This window comes from Podarcis tiliguerta (assembly GCF_965153285.1).
Source record: "Podarcis tiliguerta genome assembly, chromosome: 9".
Classification (NCBI taxonomy): Eukaryota; Metazoa; Chordata; class Lepidosauria; order Squamata; family Lacertidae; genus Podarcis; species Podarcis tiliguerta.
Window position 1 is genome coordinate 59,033,647 of NC_139542.1, and position 24,610 is coordinate 59,058,256.

Genomic DNA, 24,610 nt, shown 5'->3' on the forward strand with positions numbered 1-24,610 from the left:
TGCTTGGAAATGAGGACAAAGTTCCTATCTAGAGATGACAATCTGAAGGGGCATTTATTATGTTAGCATAGGCAGCATGCAGGAAAGGCTGTGGACATAATGCAGCCAGAATTAGGAAAATGTGTGTCCACAACTTTTGGCACTAGAGTGAAGTATATATCTACTTAAAACAGTCTACTAAAGTAGACTGAGAGTTTTGTTTCTGTATGCTGTCACTGCTATCCTCACACATGAAAACAATTATATATCTATAGATATATAATGATATGTAGATAGATACCTAAAAAGGTTTACAACTAAAATATTTTAAGTGTAAACATAATAAATGTGCAAACATGTATATATAAGTACACCGATTATGATGCTGGGATTAATTTTGCATCTTTTTAAAAAATACATGGCAAGTCTAGGTTTGCCTCTCATAATGTGTGAAATGGTCCTCAATCATACCGAAAATCAGCTGGAGTTGCTCTTAACTAACATTTTCAAGATGGCAACAGTGGAGCAGTACAAGACAATATGTCAAACCTATCTTAACCAGGAAGTTATGTCAGCATATCTCCTGTGTAAGTTCAGCTTCATCTTGTTTCTAGGCAGGGTGTGTGTGGCCAGGTTTGGGCAGGTAGTGTTAACTTGAATTTTTTGCCCATGAATTCCTATGAAACGTTTAGTTACACTTGGTTTTTTGTTGGTGCAAGTTACATGGAGCTCTGTGGACAAGACCAATAAATGAAGAGAGTTAGGATGCAGAGTTAACTTTGTTTGCCCCTCTTCCCAAACCCATTCCCTACCCTTAGCATGCCCTCTTTGTGTCCTCTACATCAGTATGACTTCCCTTGGTTTAACTTTTGCCAGCAGAGGAGGGATACAAAATCACTTACAACTGCTTAAGACCATCCCATCCCATTCCAGAAGTGGAAATACACCAACTAGATGTTAGGATGTGGCCTACTCTCTCTCTCTCTCTCTCTGTGTGTGTGTGTGTGTGTGTGTGTTATAATTACACTATAAGGATGCAGCAAAGGGTCACTACACATTTTTATGTCCTCAAAGTCTGCAACTACAGTTCACACTTTTTCTTAAGAGGTTGGTTTTCAAAAGCAAATATGTTACTATGCATCCTCCACCTTTTATCTCTGCCATATAGTTTCTCATCCCACAGGTATTTTTTATACTCAGTTATGCTAATAACAAATAACATACCAGTTTACACCACCAGTAGATTAATATTCTTCCTATTAACAGTATGACACCATACAAACCAGTTAAAAGCACTTTGGATGTTCTCCACCACTATGCACATATGAAAGGCATAAACAAAGTATTCCATGCACTGAGGCAATCTTATATTAGTCAACTGATGGTCATACAGGTTACAACTGCATTTCAACCTTTCATCACCTGTGAACTGATGCAATGCGCCCACGATTTATTGCTCTTTGACCCGCCCCATTCCCCCCACAGACTTTCCAGATTTCTGAATGGCTACACACACATACAAATGGGGAAGTGCAAAGGGAAGCATTGCCAGTTTCACAGCCCCAAATTTCATTTCCCTGTCTTCCTCTTCTACTTTCCAGCCAAAAAAAAAGTGACAGCGGAAAGCTCTGATGGATTTGACAAAATGCTGGGGGGAAATTCAACCGCCGCATCCATACCTGCGCTGGTAACCATAACAAGGCTTTTTACTTTTCTCCGGCCTAGTCAGTTTTATCAGAAAGCAGAAGACAAGGGGGGGCAGGATACCTGTGGGACTGAGCTGGAGACCAGTGGCAGGGTTGCCACTTTCAGAAGACATCTGAAGGCGGCCCTGTTTAGGGGAAGTTTTTAATGTTTGATGTTTTATTGTGTTTTTAATATTCTGTTGGGAGCTGCCCAGAGTGGCTGGGGAAACCCAACCAGATGGACGGGGTATAAATTATTATTATTATTATTACATGGGCCAGCATCTGAGCCAGGGAAGTGGTGTGTGCTACTTATTTCACCCCCAGCACAAGCTGGAGAGAGCATGTTGACATTTGAGAGCAGCAAAAGCACAGCTTGAGGAGGGCAGTGACGTGCATTCCCCACCCCCCAGAAGGGGCAGATTCACACGTATGGTGGTTAACACGCTACAAATTCAGGCGTGACTCTGGGCCTCTTGGGTGGGCCTACACGGGCAACAGAGAGGATCAGATGGAGCTGGCAGGCCTAGCTTGATCCCCTTCCTCATCATTTCTTCCTTCCCCCACCCCCCACCCCATTCCCCTCAGATGGGGGTCACTCCCCACTGGGGGACCCCCTCCCCTCCCCAGAAATTTCCTTTTTTTTCCCCCCATGGGAAATGAACGTTGCCCGAGGAAACGAGGCAACATCGCTGCTTCCCCGAGACCCCGGAGAGAAAGAAAAACGGAGGCGAGGGAAGGAAAACCGAAAGGGATGTAGCCTCCCAAATCTCTCCCCCACCCCCAAGAAACGCCACGACCGAGGAGGGCGACAAGGGAGGGAAAGGCTGACCTCCTCGCTCTTCAGCACCTCCTTGAACTCCCGCTTGATCCTCTGCACCGCGATGTTGGCCATGTCCTCGGAGGGGTCCGACGACCCGCCCAACCCCAGGCCGCTGCTGCCGCCGCCGCCGAGCCGGGCCGAGCTCCTCCACCCGCCGCCGCCGCCACCGCTGCTCCCGCGGGTTAATCTCCCGGCCCTTCCAAAATGGCGCCGGCGCCGAGCATGCGCGTTGGCTGCCGCCGCCGCCCGGCCGCCTGCCCCTTCCTCTCCGTCAGAGAAAGGAAAATGGAGAGGGGAGGGGAATAGGAAAGGGCGGGGGGGGGGAATCCGCTGCTTAGGGCCCCCGCGAAAAGTGTGGAGAAGGGGAGGCAAAATGAGAGGAGAAAAAGTGGAGGAGAGGATCTCCTGTCAGACGGTGGTTTCGCCCCTCAGGGAGAGGGGAGGCCTTCGCCCACCTCGCCTCAGGAGGGGTCGTCGGCGACCTCCGCCCTTGGCCGTCACTGACTATGAGGCAGAACCGCCTTTTCGGGGGGGGGGGTACGTAGGTCCGTACGTGTGAATGTGGAGCGTCTGGAGCGGAGGCGCGGCCTTCGCGGTGGTGGCGCCTTTTCCTTGCGCGACGGCCCTCCCTTCAGAGGCTGAGACGGGAGAGCTACACAACTTCCCCGTCTTGGGAAGGCATCGATTTCTTAGGATGTTTTCAGATGATAATACACGTGCTGTAAGCCACCAGAGCAGCTGGGGGAAACTAGCCAGATGGGCAGGGTACAAATATAATAATAATAATAATAATAATAATAATAATAATAATAATAATAATAATAATAATAATAATTAATAATAATAATAGCAGGAAGGGTAAGGGAGTAGGGCAGAGCTTTTTTAATGATAATTTTATTACTAATTAAGAGCCCCATTATAACAATACCAATTTATAATACAATTATTAATACCAATCATTCAAATCCTGAATTATATAATTTAGAGAAGGTGCTAGAATTGATGGCTGGATTATTTGCTTTATTTCTGCGTTCCAAAATCTTATTAATTTCCACAACATTCCGGTCATAATAATAATAATCCCTTATACAACAGCTGCATTATTAATAACTTCTATTCATGTTGACACCTTACATGATTTATAAAGCTACAAGGGAGGAACTCAAACTATATCCTTGTTCTCCCTGTGTGTGGCAATTATTCTGTCCGAGGTGTTTCTTCCTGTCCTTGTAAGATGTTACGTCTTTCTTTCCCCCTTGTAAGATGTTATGTCTTTCTTTGCCCCTTGTAAGACGTTATGTCTTTCTTTCCATCCGTCATGCCTTGGGGGGCAAAGCTGATACCCCACTGTTGTTTCAAGGCAGAGCTAAGGCCCTTGTGATGAAATCACACCCATCAATGAGGTATCACACCACGCCTACCTGCTCCTTCACACAAACACAGCCTGCACCAGCCTGTGTGGCGGGTGGATCGTACATAACACATTGTCCACCTTCTGTTTTAATTTATAATCATCATCATTTTATTATTTGTACCCCGCCCATCTGACCGGGTTTCCCCAGCCGTTCTTGGCAGCTTAGAGCATATCTGAAAACAAAATGAAACATCAGTGCTTTCCCAAGACAGGGAAGATGGCTTCTCAGAGCCATGCAGTTTTCCTTGGGCAACTTTTCTGGCCTTCACGTTGCCGCAGATTGATGGGAAAGGGCTCCGTTTTGGAAACTCCACACGGAGAGGTCTGAGGCGTACGGGAGACGGCAGAATTGCTCAGGGGACGCTTTCCAAAATGGGGCACCAGGATGTGAGTGCCATAGGATGCAGAGTTGAGCTGCCGCATTGTGGAGGCAGTACAGCATTTTGTAAGCATTTCCACTCCCCAGAATGTCAATAGCATTCAGCATGAAGCGTGTTCCATGTACACAGCTCTTGTAGCATGTGGGACATCAAAATTAGAAATGAAAGAATGCCTCCTTCCCCACAGACCCTCCCAGATCAGCAGAAGGGGCACTGGGGTAGTAGCAGTTTCTTTCACGAGTTTGTGGTGGCAGCAGCCCAGAATATGCCTTTCTCTGCAGCAGCCCCTAAGTAGTGAAATTCCCTCCCCATAGAGGTATGTGGCTTCTTCACTATACAACTTTTGGAGAATCCTGAAGATGCCCCTCTTTACCATGCCTTTTGACACCTGAGATGTGCACTTTCAGAGTCCACCCTATTCTTGTGACTGTACAAACAGGTTTTCATCTGACTTTCAAATTGTTGTAGCCCACCCTGGGACCTGCTGTAATACATGTATTAATTACAATAATATTGGGGCCATTGGACGTGGGATGCTGAAGAGAGAAATATTTTGTCCTTCAGAGCAGTGGCTACAGCTGGATGGCCTTCTGAGGAGTTCCAGTCTGTTATTATTACTTATCTATTTGATTTATTAATCACTTAATACCTAATAGTCTAAAAAAAACAAAAGTACAGTGGTGCCTCGCAAGACGAAGAGAATCCGTTCCGTGAGTCTCTTCGTCTAGCGGTTTTTTCGTCTTGCGAAGCAAGCCCATTAGCGGATTAGCGCTATTAGCGGTTTAGCGGCTGTTAGCGGCTATTAAAGGCTTAAGGGATTAGCGGATTAGCTGCTAAAAGGCTATTAGCAGCTTAGTGCCTTAGAAAAAGGGGGTGGGGAGCGGAAAAAAACCCCTAGGAATCGCAAGACATTTTCGTCTTGCAAAGCAAGCCCATGGGGAAATTCGTCCTGCGAAGCACCTCCAAAACGGAAAACCCTTTCGTCTAGCGGGTTTTCCGTCTTGCAAGGCATTCGTCTTGCGGGGCACCACTGTACTTGGTTTCCTTACAAAAAGGATAATGCAGTCTTTAGGTTAGCAAAGATGCAGGCTTTAAAATCTCCCTTTGGGAGAGGTTCAGTTCACTTGTACCATTTGCTGAGTTGGGAGTCAGGCCACATGGCTCCTTTGCTTGCACAAAAAGAAAAGACTGAGAAGAAGCAGGAGCAGAAGCTGCTGAGAGCCTGCTAATATACACCCACTCTGGCAACTTGAGCTCAGGGCTCAGGTTAACCGTTTCATGCACACAAGTGTGAGGCAGTAACTATATTACAACAGAAAGTAACCTGGACATGGGGACAGTAGAGAGGAGAGATGGAGCAATAGAAATGCAATACTATTGCATGTTTACTGAAAAATAAATAACACTATGGTGCTTACTCCATAGATAGTGCTTTTAGGACTGCAGCATAAGTCAGATATGAGGCCATATGGCAAAAGGCAGGCTCCAGGGAAAGTACCTGAATAAAAGCAGTAAAAGGCATTGATGCAACCTGAAAACTGTACACCATATTCATATCCTTTTTTGAATGTATGCTACCACCTCCCATGTTCCATCTTAAGACTCTTAAAAGCTACAGAATCATTGTTTTACCTGTGGGAAGGAAAATAATAATAGATATAGAAAATTTACCCGTGTGGGGTAATTAATAAAAGAACTGGATGGATCCCTAGATCCAAAGCATGGGGCTAATCATACTCTCCAGTGAGAGAGCTCTCAGCAGAGTATTAAAATCACCGAATCATGCAGCACAGGGAAGTGTGAGCAATATAGGCTGTTAGACCCTTTAAATATCCTGTTTAGTTCGCTCACACTGCTTCCCCTTTCTACCCTGCTTGCAACTAATACTGGAGAAGAGAGGGTTAAAGAGTTTTTGACCTACGATTACTCAGTTTTTAAAAGAATAATCCTGTTAAAATTGAGTTACTGATGAGAGATAAATGGAAAACATGTGCATTCTTAGACTACAGTGGTACCTCGGGTTACATACGCTTCAGGTTACATACGCTTCATGTTACAGACTCCGCTAACCCAGAAATATTACCTCAGGTTAAGAACTTTGCTTCAGGGTGAGAACAGAAATTGTGCGGCAGCAGCGGGAGGCCCCATTAGCTAAAGTGGTGCTTCAGGTTAAGAACAGTTTCAGGTTAAGAACGAACCTCCGGAACGAATTAAGTACTTAACCCGAGGTACCACTGTAATTACTTAAATACAATATACAAAATATGTTGTAATTCTTATAGAATTTGTGGATCTGCTTACAATGAAACATGTTAGTATGAACTGCTTTTGCTACCTAGTTACATAATTCTGATTAAATTGCAGAAATAAGCACATTAGTGTGACCTCACATTTCAGACAATAGCACCTCTCAATTTTCCTGCCTCCTTCCTTATCCCTTGATATGTGTAGCTTGCTTTATAAATGTTACCTGTTTGTCTGTGCACAGGTTGAAAAGTTGGTGTTACAGTGCCTTCTGCAGGATGGAATGTGTCAAATTAAATCTGCCATTGCCTAAGCAACTTCAGTAAGTTATATTCACAGTAAGACTTCCCCCTCTTCAGATTTTTTTCCTAGAGCAAATTGAAAGTGTTATTTAACTGTATTAAATATTAAAGCCAGGGTATTAACCAGATGTGGTGACAATTTCCAAGCCTCAGCAGGTTTCAGGCTTTGAGTTTACAATGCCAATGGTCAATCCTAGATTTGGTAATTTTTGATATTACGGTATGCATTTTCTCTCTCCAGCTAAACAAATAGTAGTGTGTTTTTTAAAGTGTTTTTTTTTAAAAAAAGCATCAGTTGCAGCAGGAATAAAATAATGCATGGGAAAACAGGGTGACTTTGCCAGATACCTAAAAGATAATAGTAATGATGGCACCAGGTGAATTTGCATGGGGAGGGAATTTCACAACTGGGCAGCACAATTTTTTTGAAATACAGTGGTACCTCAGTTTTCGAGCATCTCGGAAGCCAAACGTTTCGGTTTTCGAACGCCAAAAACCCATGCTTCTGTTTTTGAACACGCCTCGGAAATTGAACGGCTTCTGCTGCATTTTAAAAAAATTTCTCCATTGAAAATGCAGACCGCCTCTGCACCTTGGTTTTCGAACGTTTTGGAAGCCGGAACGGATTACGTTTGAAAACCGAGGTACCACTGTATATATATTATATTGAGCATTTCTATGCCCTCTCCCATTATGTCAATTTTCTTAATGCCCCCCCCCCTGACTATTTGTCCATTGAACAATAATTTTTAAATTATAATGCCATGATGTAGACTTCAGGTCACATTAAGTAGGTTTTCCTCCCATACTTTCTTGCAGCAGTAAGGGAAGCAGGCGCCAGGCCAATGGGTGGGACTAGGCTTGCCTTCACCTTGCCAGTCTTCTTTCTGGGAGGGCAGGGGATACAGCACCCTTGTGTCCTTTGGTCCCCTGGTCAATAGCAGAGGGCCTCCATGCTCTTCCCTCCAGCTGTGCCAACAGCAGAGGGCCTCCATGCTCTTCCCACCAGCTTTGCCAACAAACAATAATACATTTTAACTTGGCAAAATACTAAATTCAGAGAAGGTTTGGAGATGTTGCTGGATTACAACTTCCATTCTGCTGGGAATTCCATAGTTAAGGGTCACCAGCACCCCCAAACTTCCAAGGGTGATGGAACTACCAAGAGGGCCCCTCTACTGATCTTAACGTTCAAGACAGTAGGAAAGGAGGCAGTGTTTCATATATTTGGGACTTTAACTATTTAGGGCTATAAACACAAACAAGAGCACATTGAATTGAGCCAGGAAATGAACCGGCAACCATACCCCTGTTTTAGACAGTGGGTTAAAAGGTAAAGGGACCCCTGACCATTAGGTTCAGTCGTGGCTGACTCTGGGGTTGCAGTGCTCATCTCGCTTTATTGGCCGAGGGAGCCGGCATACAGCTTCCAGGTCATGTGGCCAGCATGACTAAGCCGCTTCTGGTGAACCAGAGCAGCACACAGAAACGCAGTTTACCTTCCCGCCGGAGCAGTACCTATTTATCTGCTTGCACTTTGGCGTGGTTTCGAACTGCTAGGTTGGTAGGAGCAGGGACCGAGCAACAGGAGCTCACTCCGTCGCGGGGATTCGAACCGCCAACCTTCTGATCCGCAAGTCCTAGGCTCTGTGGTTCTAAAAGGAACCCCAGTGGGGAATCTGCATGCTGTGGTTTTGGACCAGTTGAGCTTCTGCGTGGTCTTCAAGAACAGACCCATGTAGACTGTGTTACCATAATCCAATCTGGAAGTTACCAGAAAATGGAGTGCTAACCTAAATCCATTTATGACCTAGCAGAAAACATTACTATCTTATCAATACCAAGTTATTGATTCAAAGTTCTTTTCTCATTTGTAAAGTCATATTCATTCTAAGGGACTTACACACCACTTTAAAAATTGGCTATTGTGCGATTTTTGCCATTTCAGCATAATCCCATCCACTTAATCTGCCATTCTTCTCTGGTCAGGACTTTTATCTTCTTTCCATCTCTAGCAAAAAAGACTGCAAGAATCAGAAGTCAGGACGACCAAACCCTTAATAAAGAATGGGGAAATTTTATTGTTTATCTTAAAAACCACAGTAAACAGTTAAAATCGTTAGTAGGATTGGATTAACACTTGTAGTTTAATGGTGAATTTTGGATATAATGGAGATGCAAAAGATCGGATTATAAAAGTTGCAGGAGGAAATGACTAACAATAGGACCCACAAAGGGGACTAGGGAAGTCCAGGAGATTCTTTGGAATCTTGTTTTTATGTTGTATGTTGGATATGTGATTGCAAAACTTTAATTTGAAAAGCCAAATATATAGAGAGAGAGAGGGAGAGCGAGAGCCGCTTAATCTCAGGGTTGTGGGTTCGAGCCCGTCGGGCAAAGAGTTTCCTACATGGCGGGGGTGGGGTGGACTAGATTCCCCCCCCCCCGGGGTCCCTTCGGACTCTACAAGTCAATGGAGGGCGCGCGTGCAACGGCAGCCTTAGTTTTCCGCCGCACGATTCGGCGACCAGCGATTTCCTCTGGGGCGGCCGCCGAGGGGTGCGGCCCGTGCGCTTTAGCGCGCCGCCCACCGCCATCCCCATGGGAGACAAGGGGAGGGTGCAGAAGAAGCCCTCCCCTTGCCTGCGAGCCGGCAGATCCGGGTCTTGCAGCGCTGCCTGCTAGACTGACGTGGTCGACGGAATCAAAACACCAGGCGAAAGGCAGAGTCGCTCCGCAGCTGCGCTGGCTGGCGTCTCGGGGCTGCGCCTCTTTCTCTCCAGATCCGAGCAAACCCGGTGAGTTGTTTGTGGCTGCCTCTCCGCATTCCAGCCTCAAGCTAGTTTTTTCCCTTCTTCTCCCCCTTCTTCTCCCTCCCAGGCTTGTCCTTCTTTTAATGGAGGAAGAAGGCGAAAGGAGGCAAGGAAAAGGAAAAGTTTCCCACCCCAGTTCTCTCTTCTGCTTTGGGGATGGGAGGCAAAACAAAAAAGTTTCTGGGAAAAGACTGCCCCTTGTTCTCTACTGCTGCCTTTTGCTTATTCTGGATCTTTGCAAGTATTTTAAACCCGCAAAATATGCAAGCCCTGCACTGATTTCCTGGCGGGAGGGGGGGTCATTTAAAAAAACCGGATCTCTCCCTGTAAAAAGCCTGTTGCTGATCCTCTCTGTGCCAAAGGAGCCCCACCGACTTTGCTTTGGTGAGAGGCCAGCTGTGATAAAGAAGGAGAGCCCTTTGCTCGCGGGGGCTGGCGAAGGTTTTGTTTTTGGTCTTGCAACCGAGCAGAACTGCACACCTGATTTATACAGATTTGGTTTTGTTCCTGAATAAACGTTTTAATATTTCTTAAGAGATGCATGATGCTGAACACAAGGCAAGTTAAATTTCCAAGTGCCTGCAGAAGTTTAGGTTGTGAGCTGGGTACACCTACCACCCTGATGCCTTTTATGGCGTGAAGCGGTCTATAAATTTGTTTAACAAATAAAACAGTTAAATTTAGTAAAGGCAGTGCCCTCAAACCCTTGTAAGCTAAACCCTGCATGTTTACACAAGCTACGTGGAGTTAAGTGACTGGCTTCCAGGTTAGCATACATGGGCACTTTGGTGGGAGTAAACTTCATTAAGCTCAATAGGACTTGCTTCTGAGTAAACAAGTATAGGACTGAGCAGCACATTAACTGGATCAATTTTATATTATTCCTCTCTTTCTCTTGCTCTTTAATAAGCCAGGTCACACTGTGTTGACTTTGAGTTAAAACATCAGCTTCCTCCTTAATCTTTATAAAGAAACGTTTCCTGTTCACAATGGAATAGGGATCCCTGGAACAGACAACAGATGCCCCAGAAGCTATTGCATTCTCAAGAGAGAGCCTTGGGAGAAGGCTAGCAATGACGCTGTAATGCCAACCAATACTGAACATGGATGCTTTTAATTCTTATTTTTTTAAAAAAGTTAGGACTTCAGTCCTAAACATATTACTTGGTATTATTTAGATAATTGGGCTTACCTTTAATACTGGGCTTACCTTTAATACATGCTGGCTTCAGACTGCCTGTGCAGGGAGAATTGGCAAAAACTAAGATAGTTGTTATTTAACATCAACAGTGTACTTGTGTCATGTTATAAGTGTGAAATGAGTATTCTGAAGTATCCTGAAAAAGGTATGACTCTTTTCCTGAGTGTGCTTTCACGGTGTTGTAGAGTTGCACGTTTATCATCCTACCGTTGTAATTTTCCTGCTTTTCAGAATGCCCTGTGCTTAACTAATGATTTTATTTTAATTACCATTATGATGTCAATTTCCTGGCTTTCACTGACCTGCACCTTACCCAGTGACTTTATTAGACGTTCAGGAGGATCAGTCTGACACTTTTTACATGTGCATTGCTTTGAGGAAATGTAGGTTACTAAATAAAAGTAAATAAATAAACAGTCAGAAGGGTCTCTGTCAATTATATTAAAGGTTGCACAAGTTCATATGGGTGGTCCTTTTTAAAAAAAATAAATAAATAAAACTTAGTAAGTTCTACAGAACATACAGAAAGTGTGAAAATAAAAATTTGAAGAACCTAGGACCATGGGACATATAACAATATCCCAAGAAGGCCGTCCTTCTGCTATCCTGGTCTCAATAACTTAGGTCACAAACTAAGATTGGGAAGATCTGGGTTCAGATTCTTGCTTAGCCTTGAAACTTACTGAGTCACCTTTGGCCAGTCCCTGTTTTCAGCCCAATGTAAGTGTGGTTCTGAGGATAAAATGGTTACCCTGAACTGCTAGACAGGTCAACAGCCTTTTTTGGACTCATGGGCCTGTTTGTAATTTAGAGAGTCCTCCTCTGGTTGCTCCACTCTCCTGCTCTCCTTGGATCAGTGGGTGGCCTCTGTGCTTGGAGAAATGAAAAAATAAAAAGTATCTGGGAACATAATTCTTTATTCTGCTAGATAACTTTGTTAGCAGACAGGTTGGACAAACTGTCTTTTTGCTAGTTTCTTGTTTATATTACAGTGGTACCTCGGGTTACATACGCTTCAGGTTACATACGCGTCAGTTTACAGACTTCGCTAACTCAGAAATAGTACCTCGGGTTAAGAACTTTGCTTCAAGATGAGAACAGAAATCATGCTCCGGCAGCGCGGTGGCAGCAGGAGGCCCCATTAGCTAAAGTGGTGCTTCAGGTTAAGAACAGTTTCAGGTTAAGAACCGACCTCCAGAACGAATTAAGTACTTAATCCGAGGTACCACTGTACTGTACTGATTTGCAATAACTGGAGGTAGGGAATAAGGCCAGAAGGCCCAGCAGTGGAAGAAATGGGTTAACTATTACTATGCATTCTTAAATGCAAACCAGATCCACTAAAAAGGGTAAAAAAAAATCCTGTTGGCATTATTGACTCCCAACTAGTAATGAATTCGGGAGCAATCTTCACCCCTTAACAGCAAGACTTTGTGGAGGGGGGCAGGCACCTCTGCACCCACAGAACTGCCGGTTGCGTTGGCCAGAGCAGAAGCGAGGACAAGCGGGAAATGCCTCTTCACTACACCACCAGTGGTGGGTGGAAGCATGCAAGGGACACTTGTCATCTGATGCAAGGTGATGTGTTAATGCCTATCTTTTTTAAGATTATTAAAACTGTTGAGCCTTGCACCGGCAGTTGTAATTCAGCTGCACAGTTAATGGCTTTATTTGGTACAGGTGTTGTGAGTCATAGAATCATACAATCATAGAATCATAGAGTTGGAAGAGACCACAAGGGTCATCGAGTCCAACCCCCTGCCAAGCAGGAAACACCATCAGAGCACTCCTGACATATGGTTGTCAAGCCTCTGCTTAAAGACCTCCAAAGAAGGAGACTCCACCACACTCCTTGGCAGCAGATTCCAATGTAATGTAAAATGTAATGTGAATGTAAAATCATTTTACCATTGATAAAGTGCTAGTGCAATAACTATAGGATCTTGCTTCCAGTGGAAGGGGACGTTATTCCTTGTGAAATATCCATTGCATCATACTTGCAGATCTGGGCTGGGGGAGCTGTGGCCTTTCAGTTGTTTCCTGACTGCAACTTGCATTGTCCCTGACTGTGCTGGTTGGGGCTGATGGGATTGGTACTTCATCAACATCTGGAGGACCACAAATCTCCATCTCTGTTGTAGATGAACCTGTGATATATAACCAGCCAGGAATCCATAATCTGAGTTATGAGTGTAAGGAGTTGCCTACTTCACATTATCTTTACTTTCATTAAAAAATAGAGCCCAAAGTGTTTTGTTCTGTCTGCAGTGTTTAGAATAAAAAAACCCATTAGGACTTCAGTCCTGAACTGACCCTAGTGGAGTTTTAGCAGCCTATGTTAAGATTTGCAACCATGACATAAATACATTTTGGCATACTTTTATTTTGCAAGGTATTAAAAAAGGTAAAAAAAATGTTACGTAATACTGCTCAGTATGCACTTGTCTGCATTTGCATTTTCTTAACCACAACATACTGTTTTTAATTAAGGTTAAGTGTTCTTTCTTACCGAAAATGTCTCGTTTCCTACTTTTGTATATATATTTAGAGGCAAAAAGCAGCAGAGGGTGTCAGTGCTTTAGTATTTTGCATTAGTGACTTGTGGCGGTTGTTCTGTGTTTGTGGTTTTCAAAGAGGTTTCATAATAAGAAGACCAGTAGTGGCAGACAAGCTGCCCAAATGAAAGTTTGCCTTTCAAACGCCCCCTGCAATGTTTTGGGTGTATTTTAGGGCAAATTCTCAGTTTATATGGGGAAAGAGTGAGATCCAAGTGGGCCTAGGCTAGCCTTCCAAAGCTGGTGCCCTCCAGTTGTTTTTCGTTACAAATCCCATCATCTGTGACAGTTGGCTGGAGCTGATGAGAGCCGAAGGTACCCAACTGATAGGACTGGTACCCAACTGATAGGACTGTGGTCCCTGGACAATACTGCAGAATCCTCTGAAATGTCCTGGAGTTTTGTGGCAGTCACGTTATTCTCTGAAAACTAGCCCATATGGAAAGTGTTCCATGAAGGTAGGAAGTATGAAAATATTCAGAACATCTCTGACTCCTTCATGTATAGAAAGTCTGGGGTAGGGCTGAGGAGCCTCATGACCTCAAGGAAGGATCTCACAGCCCCTTTCTGTGCACAATGCCTCTTTGTGTGATTCACACAGCCATTGAGATAAAAGCAGTAAAGTAGAAGTAAACTTGATCGGATGGTGTGTGTCTTAGATTTAGCCCGCAATCCTATACACACTTGCTTGAGAATTAAGTCCCACTGACCTAAATGAAACTTACTTCTGAGCACAATATGTATAGGATTGACAGTCTGTCATTTTTAAGAGCATTAAAATATTTTGACATGTAGGAGATTACACATTAGATCAGAACACATACACACACACTTGCAAGCTGAACTTCTCAGAATTCAGAGAACATCCTTGGTCTCCTTGATAAATGATTGTTGTCTGGGGGAAAACAAGTGCTTGTTATTTACCCGGACAGCACCCATCAAATCTGCCTTTTTGCCGGCACTAGTGTAATTATGTTTTCAGTCCTGGCAGAACATTGTGTTTTGGTACATTGCGTTGCTGATACGTCCCATCCTAAGCACTTCCATGATAACCCTGCACATATTTAGACCTGGCCTGTTAATTCTGTACATTGGAGTCTACCAGGGAAGATGATTGTATCGCTAGAGTTTGAAAAATGATTTGATGTTAAAATATTTTCTGAAGATTGGGCTGAATGTAATATAGCCAGTGTGGTGTAGTGGTTAAGAGCGGTAGACCCGTAATCTGTGGAACCGGGTTCGCTTCCCCGCTCCTCCACATGCAGCTGCTGGGTGACCTTGGGCTAGTCACAATTCTCTGAAGTCTCTCAGCCCCACTCACTCACAGAGTGTTTGTTGTGGGGGAGGAAGGGAAAGGAGAACGTTAGCCGCCGAGAGACTCCTTCGGGTAGTGATAAAACGGGATATCAAAGCCAAGCTCTTCTTCTTAATTGCTCCAAAACAAGTTGGGATTCAGGCCCATCAAAGTAGTAAGAGTTCTGACTAACATAAGGAGTTGAGACGTGGGCTACGCACTTCAAATCAGTTGTACCGATGGCACTCTGAAGCAAACTTGGACAATGGACGTCCCAAAGTGGGGTTTGCAGTAGCAGGGCTCGCACTACCATTGGAAAGAGTAAGATGTTTTGACCTTTAAAGCTCTATGTGGCCTAGGACCTACATACCTACGGGACCGCCTCTCCTAGTATGCCCCACAAAGGACCTTAAGGTCCAAAAATGACAACATTTTGGAGGTCCCAAGTCACAAGGTGGTTAGGTTGGTCTCAACTAGGGCCAGGGCCTTTTCAGTACTGGCCACAACTTGGTGGAACGCTCTGTCACAAGAGACTAGGGCCCTGCGGGACTTGATATCTTTCCGCAGGGCCTGCAAGACAGATCTCTTCCACCTGGCCTTTGGTTTGCACTCAGTCTGACCCTTATGTTTCCCTCCCCTTACGGTTTTGACTTTTAAAATGAGGCTGCCTTTTAAATTGCATTTTAACCTGCATTTTAAATGGTTTTTTTTTCTTTTTTCTTGCTATGTTTTTACTGAAATTTTATTGGTGTTAGCCGCCCTGAGCCAGGCTCTGGCCAGGGAGGGCGGGGTATAAATAAAATGTATTATTATTGTTTATTATTATTAGTCAACCGATTTTGTGCATCATTAAATTGTGGTTTTACTGTCATGAAAGTGGGGAGCCATTTTCTGCCTCATTGCGTGAAGACCAGCCTTGGGTATTGTCGTGGTGAGGGGAGGCGTTTGTTGCTCTGTCCTTGGAAGCAAAATGTTTTGTGCTGGGCCTGGGAAATCCATGTTTATGGATAGTTGCACTGGGCTGTAATCAAATGTGCCCCTGAAAGCTACCTGAAAGGTTGGTTCTCACTTGGTCCCTCCCATATTACATCACTTGTTAATGCAGGGGTGAGGAACCTCTTGTAGCTGGCGGGCCAGATCCTTATCTCCCGTCCCCCCCCCCCCCAGTTCTGGCAGGTCATTTTGATAGGTAGGTGAGGCCAGAGGTCCCCCACCACTGTATTAGGGTCTCATAATTCTTATAGTACAGTGGTACCTCTGGTTATGTACTTAATTCGTTCCGGAGGTCCGTTCTTAACCTGAAACTGTTCTTAACCTGAAGCACCACTTTAGCTAATGGGGCCTCCTGCTGCTGCCACGCCGCTGCCACGCGATTTCTGTTCTCATCCTGAAGCAAAGTTCTTAACCTGAGGTACTATTTCTGGGTTAGTGGAGTCTGTAACCTGAAGCATATGTAACCTGAAGCGTATGTAACCCAAGGTACCGCTGTACTCCCACAAGACATGGAAGAATAGTTGATGCAAGTCCTAGAAAGCTCTTAATCTGGATCCAACCCATCAATCCTCTAATTTAGTTTTACTTGGTCATAAATAATTTTTCCAGTTGATTTCAGTGGAACCCAGATTCAACTGACTTAATCTGGATCCAACCTTTCACTTTTCCCTGTGAAACATGGAACACCAAGATAGACTTTTGGGCTATAGGTATTCAAACTTGCCTCATAAAGGTAGAAGAGGAAGCTTGATAGTAGCAGCTAAAATGTATCAAAGGGTGTGGGTCTTTCCCGTTGCATACACAGTTTTACATGGCATTTAGGAACCTATTTATGATTGCACAGTGCAAGCTGGTAAATATATAGGATACCGGGCTTGCCTTGGTTATTGTCCATTTGCATTTGAAACTTCAGTGATTTACTGGTAATGTGGTGGGAGCTTTAGATTTGTGCATGCTTCAGCAGCCACTCAAAATGAGCAAATTGTCATAGTGAGACGTGGAACTGGGCATTTCTCAAAATGCCACCAACTCGTCTGACAGGTTTTTGTGAATTGGCCCATAAAAATGACAAACTTCACTGTGCAAAGAAGTATTTACTTACGGAATATTTTTTAAAGAACCCCATAGCTTAACAATTGCTAGACTAGTATTTTTAGTCAATTATACTGTATTTAAAGGTAAAGGGACCCCTGACCATTAGGTCCAGTTGTGGTTGACTCTGGGGTTGCGGCGCTCATCTCACTTTACTGGCCGAGGAAGCCGGCGTACTGCTTCCAGGTCATGCGGCCAGCATGAGTAAGCCGCTTCTGGCGAACCAGAGCAGCGCATGGAAACGCCGCTTACCTTCCTGCCAGAGTGGTACCTATTTATCTACTTGCACTTTGACGTGCTTTTGAACTGCTAGGTTGGCAGGAGCAGGGACACAACAACGGGAGCTCACCCGTCGCGGGGATTCGAACCGCCGACCTTCTGATCGGCAAGTCCTAGGCTCTCTGTTTTAACCCACAGAGCCACCCGCATCCCTTAATACTGTATTTACCAATTAGTAAATAAAACAGATATAGGGTTGTATCCAATGCAGACTCGGTGGAAATAGAACAGACTTCTGCAGTGGGACTTCACCTTCTTTTTCCTTTCAGCTCAAAACCTGCGCCTGAGGATTGGGGGCTATAGCAGATTTTGGAGGCGTGCAGAGGTCTGCAGTGTAGAGAAAAGGAAGGTAAAGTTCCATTGCACAAATTGAAGTCCATTTTACTTATTAATACTTGTACTGATGACGTTGGATTGCTTCTAACTATTTTTACCATATGTCACCTGGGCATTAACATATGGCAGCTAAAAATATAATAAAGATTAAGTAAACAATTTTTCAGTAAGTAAACTCAATGCAAGAGTACAGTAGTGAGCCAGTGACATGAATTGAATCACACCCATTGCTAATATTGGTATTTATCACAAAATTAACCTTTGAACGGTGTGATTTTACAAAAGGCTCTTTTAAATTTGTACATTTTCGTGCAACCCAGAAAGCACAATTTTGACATTTTGGTTTTGTAAACCTGTACATTTTAATTGCTGCATCATAGAAAGGGTGCCACGTTGCTTCACATCTCCTGCCCCCCTCGTCCCAATTTGAACTTTGCTGTTGTTCCTGTATAGTGTTACACCAGTCAAACAGGTGTAACTAGCAGGTAGGTTCCAGTAAAAGATCTGAGTTGCCGTACTAGAAACCAATTAATACAGGAACTGTACCCATTAAATAGGTACAACCAGAAAGTAGTGTTCTTGTCCTTTTATAATGTTTCTGAGGGTTGTGAAGGTCATATGATTTACTCGTGCTTTTTGCAACACAGGGGGAACTGCCTCACCCACACCCTGGATGCCCCATCATATGGGGTAATATATGGCATCATTATGCCTCCAGATGAACTCCCACGTGAAATCTTGAAAACGCAATAGCAGCTCGTGCTCCTTCCGCATGAACTCTTGTCACTAAGACATTATATCATCAAAAAACTCATCCAATTTGACTTACATAAACTTGCCAGTAATCTGGGATTGTACCTGTCTCCAATAAATTAAGTAGAGGTGCATTAGAGAACTGGTAGGTCTTGGGCCAGGGCACATCATTATCATATCTAAAAATCTGTATTGTACAATTTTTGAAAGCAGGATTTAATGTTCCACCATTTTAGTGGTGATGGGGGAATTTCACTGCCTTTCAAAACCCTTCCATTGACATCTACTTTGGACCGTTCAGTGATTCCCCTACCTGAGTGATAAAGGTCTAGGAATGGTTTTATCATGTGATCTGCTTGGTGAGGCTTAGGAAACAATGCCAAGTGTGGACTATATGAAGAAGCTATAAAGATAGGACTCATAGACTCCGTTGCCAGCAGCCCACTCCTACTGAGCTGAATTGAACAAGTGTAAATGTGCTCCAGAAACCGTGCATTGTTGTCCGCTATGTATCTCTCCCCACCCATCTTGGGTATCAAGCAAAGGTTTATCAAGCCTCTGGTGGGTTTCCATTCATAGCTGTAGGTTGTGTTCCAATTAGTGTATCACATTGTGTGTGCGCTTGTGCCAGAATGCCAATTCGTCTAGTCCAGTACTACAGATTTAAAGAGGTTTAAAGACTGTCTCAAGCCAAATCTTTAAAAATGTAGTATAAACACTGGCAACTGGGAAGCATTGGCCTGCGAGCGCTCCAGTTAGAGAACAGCCTTTACCAAAGGTGTCATGGGCTTTGAAGATGCTCGAACTCAGGAAGAAAGGGAGAAACTAGCTAAGAGGAAGGCACCTTTGGCAAACCCTTACCATGATCAACTCCCTATGTCCCCACTGTGGAAGGATGTGTGGATCCAGAATTGGCCTCCACAGTCACTTACGGACTCACTGTTAAGACCGTGTTTATGGAAGACAATCTTACACGGCTACGAGTGATCACCAAAGAAGAAGACTGCAGATATGAAGTTTGCCGTGGATCCTGGGCCCAACTTTGTAGAATCTCAGAGAGGGATGGGGGAAACTGTGGACCTTCAGATGCTGTGGAACTTGACTCCTGTGAGTCTGAGCCAGTATGGACAATACTCAGGGATGGTGGAAGTTGTAATGTAGCAACAGCTGGCAGGTGACAGGTTCTCCATGCCAGGTCTAAGCAAATCTTCCCAGATTTGGTCTCGGAGAATCTCAATAGGAAAAGTTTGTAATAGAAAGCGTGTGCTCTCTGACACATCAATTTTAACACATCACACAGGTATTAAATTGAGAAGGTGCAAAATGCGACTTTATTTGAAACACGGAATTAAAAATGCATTAAAACTCACCCGCCTTCCTCTTACTGAGCGTTTACCTACCCATGTTTATCAGAGGTTGTAAACCTCATTGTAAACTTCCTCATTGCTTTGGTACGAAGCAGGTGATAATGCTTTTGCTTGCTGAAAGCTCAGGAGGAGGATATACTACTGGGAGTCCAGAAGGAATTGGATTTTAATTTGGAGGCACACCAGATCATTAAAATGGCTCCTGTGCCCTTTAACACATTTATTAAATCGTTACTGAAATATATCACATAGTGATAGAGCTTGTGATCGGTACATTTCAGAAGTTACATGGAGGCTTTTCTTTCCCCTTCTTGTGTAGGCTTACAAATATAGACCAGCCACATTGCTTCAGCAAACACATTATTTCCTTAATGTGTATGTTTGTGGATTAATAGTTATGCAGGAATGAAGAGGTTTGCAGAAGTGAATTGGCAGGCAGGATGAATCCCTTCCCTACCCACTGATTATCTTAATGCAATACCTCTCACACTTTCCCCCTAGTTGGGCCTATGTCTGGTCTCTGAACATGCTGTACCACTGAACTACAACCCTCACCATGGTTGGACCAAATACTTGTGCTCACTGATCTTTCCCTTGCAATGAACCTCTCTGAATTATGGGAAACTGTATTTCCCCTGGAATGTGTGGTTTTTCTCTGTGTCTTCTGTTTATCCTACTTCCCACCTGGATTACAGGGGGCAATATCTAAATTTGCATGCGGTGGAATATAGAAGGAAAAATATACTTTTTCTAGCCATTATAAGGAAACAGCTGTAGAACTGCCCCCTCACTATTTTTGTCCCTGTGGAGTTTGGCAATGAAATGATTAATTTTGCAAAAGGCAGCTCCACCCTGTCCAGCCAAGGTTAATAGAGATTAAGTGCCTTGGAGGTTTAAGTTAATTGTGACGTGTTCTTCTGGTTTCAATGGGACCTCGGCTTTATCTGAACTGTAGTCAGGAAGTTTCTGGGCCGTGCATGACGAAAGAGCGCTGGGATGAGATAAGGTACGTCAGACAAAGCATATTTCTTTACGGGTAAATTCCATTGAAATAAATTGGACTCACTTCAGAGTGAAGCTAGTTGCAGTTTTTAAGTCCTTCTGGTCCAAGGAACTTAAATTGCAAAAAGATCCCATTGCATGGGTTTTAAGTATTCCTTAGCTACAGCTGGCTTTTGCTGGGCTTGTGCCCCATATCTATCAGGAGCATTTTGAGGCTGACATCTTCAAAAAGAAAAAGGCGCCAAATTTAAAGCGCATCCATTTTTTTATGATGCGCTCAGAGTGTGATCCCCATTTTTCCCTGGTCTGTCCTCTCAAACTGGCAATGGGAAAGAGTCTTCTTTTGCCTGGTGCAGCTTGAGTTTTCCCCACAAGGGGAAAAGGATATTCTGAATTGCTGGCCTCAATTCAAGTTTAGACTCTAGCCTGAACGAAAATGGGTAAACTTTTGTGTGAAAAGAAAAGGAAAGCAAAGTGTAGCTAACACACAACCCCTTGTCTTTTCTAGGTGTTCGTTATCAAGGACCGCTTTTAGCTTCATCTGAATAGCCATGGCAGAAGGTGGATTTGATCCCTGCGAGTGTATCTGCTCCCATGAACACGCCATGAGGAGGCTGATCAATCTGGTGAGAAACATTTGCCTTTACGTTCCTTTCTTTCAAAACAAATTTCAGCCACTTGCATAGCTACTGCTGAATAGCCTTCTTGAGCGGTTGCTCGTGCAGTCTTTCAAAGTGCATGCCAATCTCATAATGTTTTTCTTAGAGCAGTCTTTCCACAAGTCCTTCAAAGGGCTACATCTATTATCCATAGGATGGACAGGTAGATACACTGTTAGGTGATAGGGAAACCTTCCAGCTGAACACTGTCGATTTCACTTGTGCTGTCAAAAACAAGGGTGAGTCCTTGGGAGCGGGTTCTCCTTCCCCCTCCCCTCTTAACATTTCGGGGAGATATGCACTCTGGCACAGATGAGCGGCACAGCTTTGGAAACTAGTCAAGATTAAATCCATGGAAACAAAGCGCTGTCTAAGGGTAGGGGGAAAGTAAATTGGTTGGAGGTTTGCTGCTTAGATTTATTTAAAGGGCTATACAAGTACTTCTGCAATTGAATGGTGTCATGGGAGACTATCCAACGTGTGTATAAAAGAGAAGAACTGGGAAAATAAAGGAATGATCCAGCCATATTTAAATACTCCTTTGTTTCAGTGGGAGATCGTTAAAACAACAAGATTGAAGGTACCATAACATCGACAGGCTTGTACCTAAGTTTGAAAAGGACTTAACTTTTTTTAACCTGTGGGAGGGAAAATACAGCATTTTACTTGGAACCAGGCTGGGGATCCTCTTGACTGTTGGGAAAATGCAGTTTCTAGGTGTGTTACAATGACTTCTAGGAAGCTATTCCTCGGGAGCCTTTTCGAACAGTGAACATCCTGTTTCAGTCCAAGCTGGCCACGATAAGAACCTTGAACGTTTAAGAATTAGGTGCCCCCATTTGCTTGCTTTCCTCGTCCTGACTCACCACTTTTTCCTTTTGTGTCGTGTCTTCTTACATTGCAATCCTGAGGGCATTCAAAAGCTGTACTCAGAACTTTTCCATAATGCTTTGAATGAACAAATGCAATAAACAAGATCTCGGCAACCCGAGGATCCTACTAATTCAAGCTCCATTAACCTACGGGGGGTAGTAATCACAAAACCAATCTACTGTGGCTGGTAGTTTCCCTTTGCCATGAGCAACGGATGGTTGCAGTAACAGGCAGTCATTGAAGAGAAGGAAAGGTTCTGTCCAGCAGAGAGGACAGATAAAAATTAGGATTAGCATGTTGACTTAGAGGAGTGATAAGGAGGCATCTGTGCCTAGCTAAAAGAAAAGTAGGGAACAAGAAGAAAAAATGGAGGATATGGGGCCTAGTGGTGTGGTCTGGGAGAGGTAGGATGAGCATATGTGTGTGAGGTTTTAATTTTATTTAGAGGTGATTTAGGGGAGATTTAATTGTGAACAGTGTTAGGTTCCAATGAGTAGCTTTGTGTTTTGAGGCTCATATATCCCAGCCATGTGTTCTCCTAAGTTTCTGGAGGGCCAAGGTCTTTTGCCTCTTAGCCTCTTATCAGTTTTCCTTCTGTGAAATGGATGTTTTCTTGCAGTAGTAACCACAGTCTTTCTCCATGTCCCCACAGCGGCCGTTTTGTGAATTGTCGTGGCCTTCCGGGCCAGCCGTTTTGCAGCAGTGCCCACATTGCAAATGCGGCCACAGACCCCAAAATGTTGGAGGCCTGATATATATAACAGTTGTCATTGGCAACTTCGTCAAAGTCAGTTGAGACTATATCAGATAAAATAGGTTCAGGATGGAGTCGTGGGGGTATTAATGCAAATGAATCCAGTGAGAGGTGTGTGTGTGTGTGTGTGTGTGTGTGTGTGTGAATTCTAGAAACACAAAATCCTTAACATACTGTGTCTTGTGTCAAATGTGAGGGAGGGACATTTTTGAAGGGATTACTGTATATGAATTTTGTTTTAAACTGCCGAGGAGGGAAATGAAACTGGCACACAGTCTGTTAAGGGGAGATCATATCTCAAGTTCTACGAGGTCTAAATACTTGCTTTTTGAAAAATGGAAGCTGGAAATTAGGTTCACCAGGGGGCAACTATCTCTTCTGGGTGCCCATTTCCTATAACCTTATCTCCAGAATGTGTATAATAAAGGCAAGGCTATCTCTAGGGATCTTATTAATACTGCTATATATTTTCCCATTATTTTTCTATCTTGCCTACATCAACATTGCCCTCTTTTGGTAGGGAAGCAACACTACAAGGTGTGTCTTTCTAAGCCCCTTTTAGAATGGTGGTGTAAGTTAAAACACAGTAAGTTATGCTTATATGATTTCTGTTTTTACCTGGTAAATATGGTAGTATGTCACATAATACAAACCACTGGACACAATCTGCTTGAAGCTCACCTGCAATTAAGCCCCACTGAAATTAATGAAACATGTGATTCATTCAAATCAAATTTCAAAAATGTGTTAGGTAGAGTTTATCTTTATCTACGTCTGCAAAATGTCTGCAGTCTTGTGCAGAGCTCTCCCTCATTGGAACAACTCATGTTCTGCAAAGCTTATTGAAAGAGCTTGCTAGATCAAAGTCGAAGCAGAAGCGATTAGAGAGTTTTCTGTTTGCCAAGAATTAAAGCCGAACCTATTGATACGGTCTCTCTCTGATTGCAAAGTGTGTGTTGATGCTAAAATAGGAGAAAGGACAGGTGGGAGAAACCTTCAATACAGTCGGGAAAATCCTGTGTGTGTGAAATCTCTAATTCCCCTATTCCTCCAGTGCAGAAGGGATCAAGGGCTGGCCACTGTAAAAAGATGGAAGTGAAGCAAATTGCATAGGTGAACACTCATCTGATAGCACTGGAACAAAAAAAGGAGGAGGGACTTGTGCTTAGGAAATGTCCCTTGGAGAATCACCATCAAAATTTAAAGGATGGGGTTGGGGTTGACCTATGGCATGCGTTCTTGGGTTTCTTGGTCCACCCACCACCCCATAATCCTTTCAGTTGCGTGGGATGCTTGCAGGGTAAATGAATGCCCATCAGGTGGTTTGTCTGAGTGTTGTTGCAGTGTGGCCAAATTACATTGCAACATTAAACATGCTTTTTAAAAAGCACGCCTAAGCGAGCCGCTTCTGTTGCGAAGGAAGCATAGTCACATGGGACCCTTAGCTATTTCCCTGCCCAAAAAATCCACCCCACAGCTGCTCCTTGTACACAGATGTGACGTTTGACTGCAAACGGTATCTTTAAGGACAAATAGCAGCTGATGGGAAGGGAGGGGCAGGTTTTGGTACAGTGCCCTAATCTGGATCAAGACCCTGTCTAGCTGTTTTTCTTTGGAAATTAAAGCCACCAGTGCTCAGCATGGTGGTTTTAAAAAATGTGCTCAGCATGGTGTTTTAAAAATTAATATAATATAGATTGTCCCCAAGTGAGCATTCCATTGAAAATGATGTAGAGTGGTGAGACCTCATTTGCTCTGAGATGCTCATTTGGACATCTATCTGCTTTAGGTCTGCTCTTTCTGATCCAGTAG

At 43.8% G+C, this 24,610-nt stretch overlaps 2 protein-coding genes across 8 annotated transcripts in view; one reads left to right on the forward strand and one right to left on the reverse strand.

The window, feature by feature from the left end:
- Positions 1-3,009, reverse strand: part of UBE2K (ubiquitin conjugating enzyme E2 K) — a 34,531-nt gene extending 31,522 nt beyond the window's left edge. The window contains exon 1 of the mRNA XM_083458503.1: positions 2,497-3,009. Coding sequence (XP_083314629.1) covers positions 2,497-2,559 — 63 coding nt within the window. The 5' untranslated portion in view covers positions 2,560-3,009. The remainder of the gene's footprint in view (positions 1-2,496) is intronic.
- A 796-nt stretch (positions 3,010-3,805) lies between these two features.
- Positions 3,806-24,610, forward strand: part of SMIM14 (small integral membrane protein 14) — a 34,816-nt gene continuing 14,011 nt past the window's right edge. Inside the window, exons 1-4 of one of the 7 annotated variants that reach the window (XM_083458527.1) lie at positions 3,806-4,288; positions 6,770-6,863; positions 17,324-17,403; positions 21,021-21,138. In XM_083458527.1, coding sequence (XP_083314653.1) covers positions 21,064-21,138 — 75 coding nt within the window. In that variant the 5' untranslated portion in view covers positions 3,806-4,288; positions 6,770-6,863; positions 17,324-17,403; positions 21,021-21,063. Of the gene's footprint in view, positions 4,347-6,767; positions 6,864-7,432; positions 7,472-7,841; positions 9,626-17,323; positions 17,404-19,042; positions 19,251-21,020; positions 21,139-24,610 lie in introns of those variants that run through there. The other 6 variants (XM_083458526.1, XM_083458529.1, XM_083458528.1 and 3 more) reach the window with 6 other exon arrangements.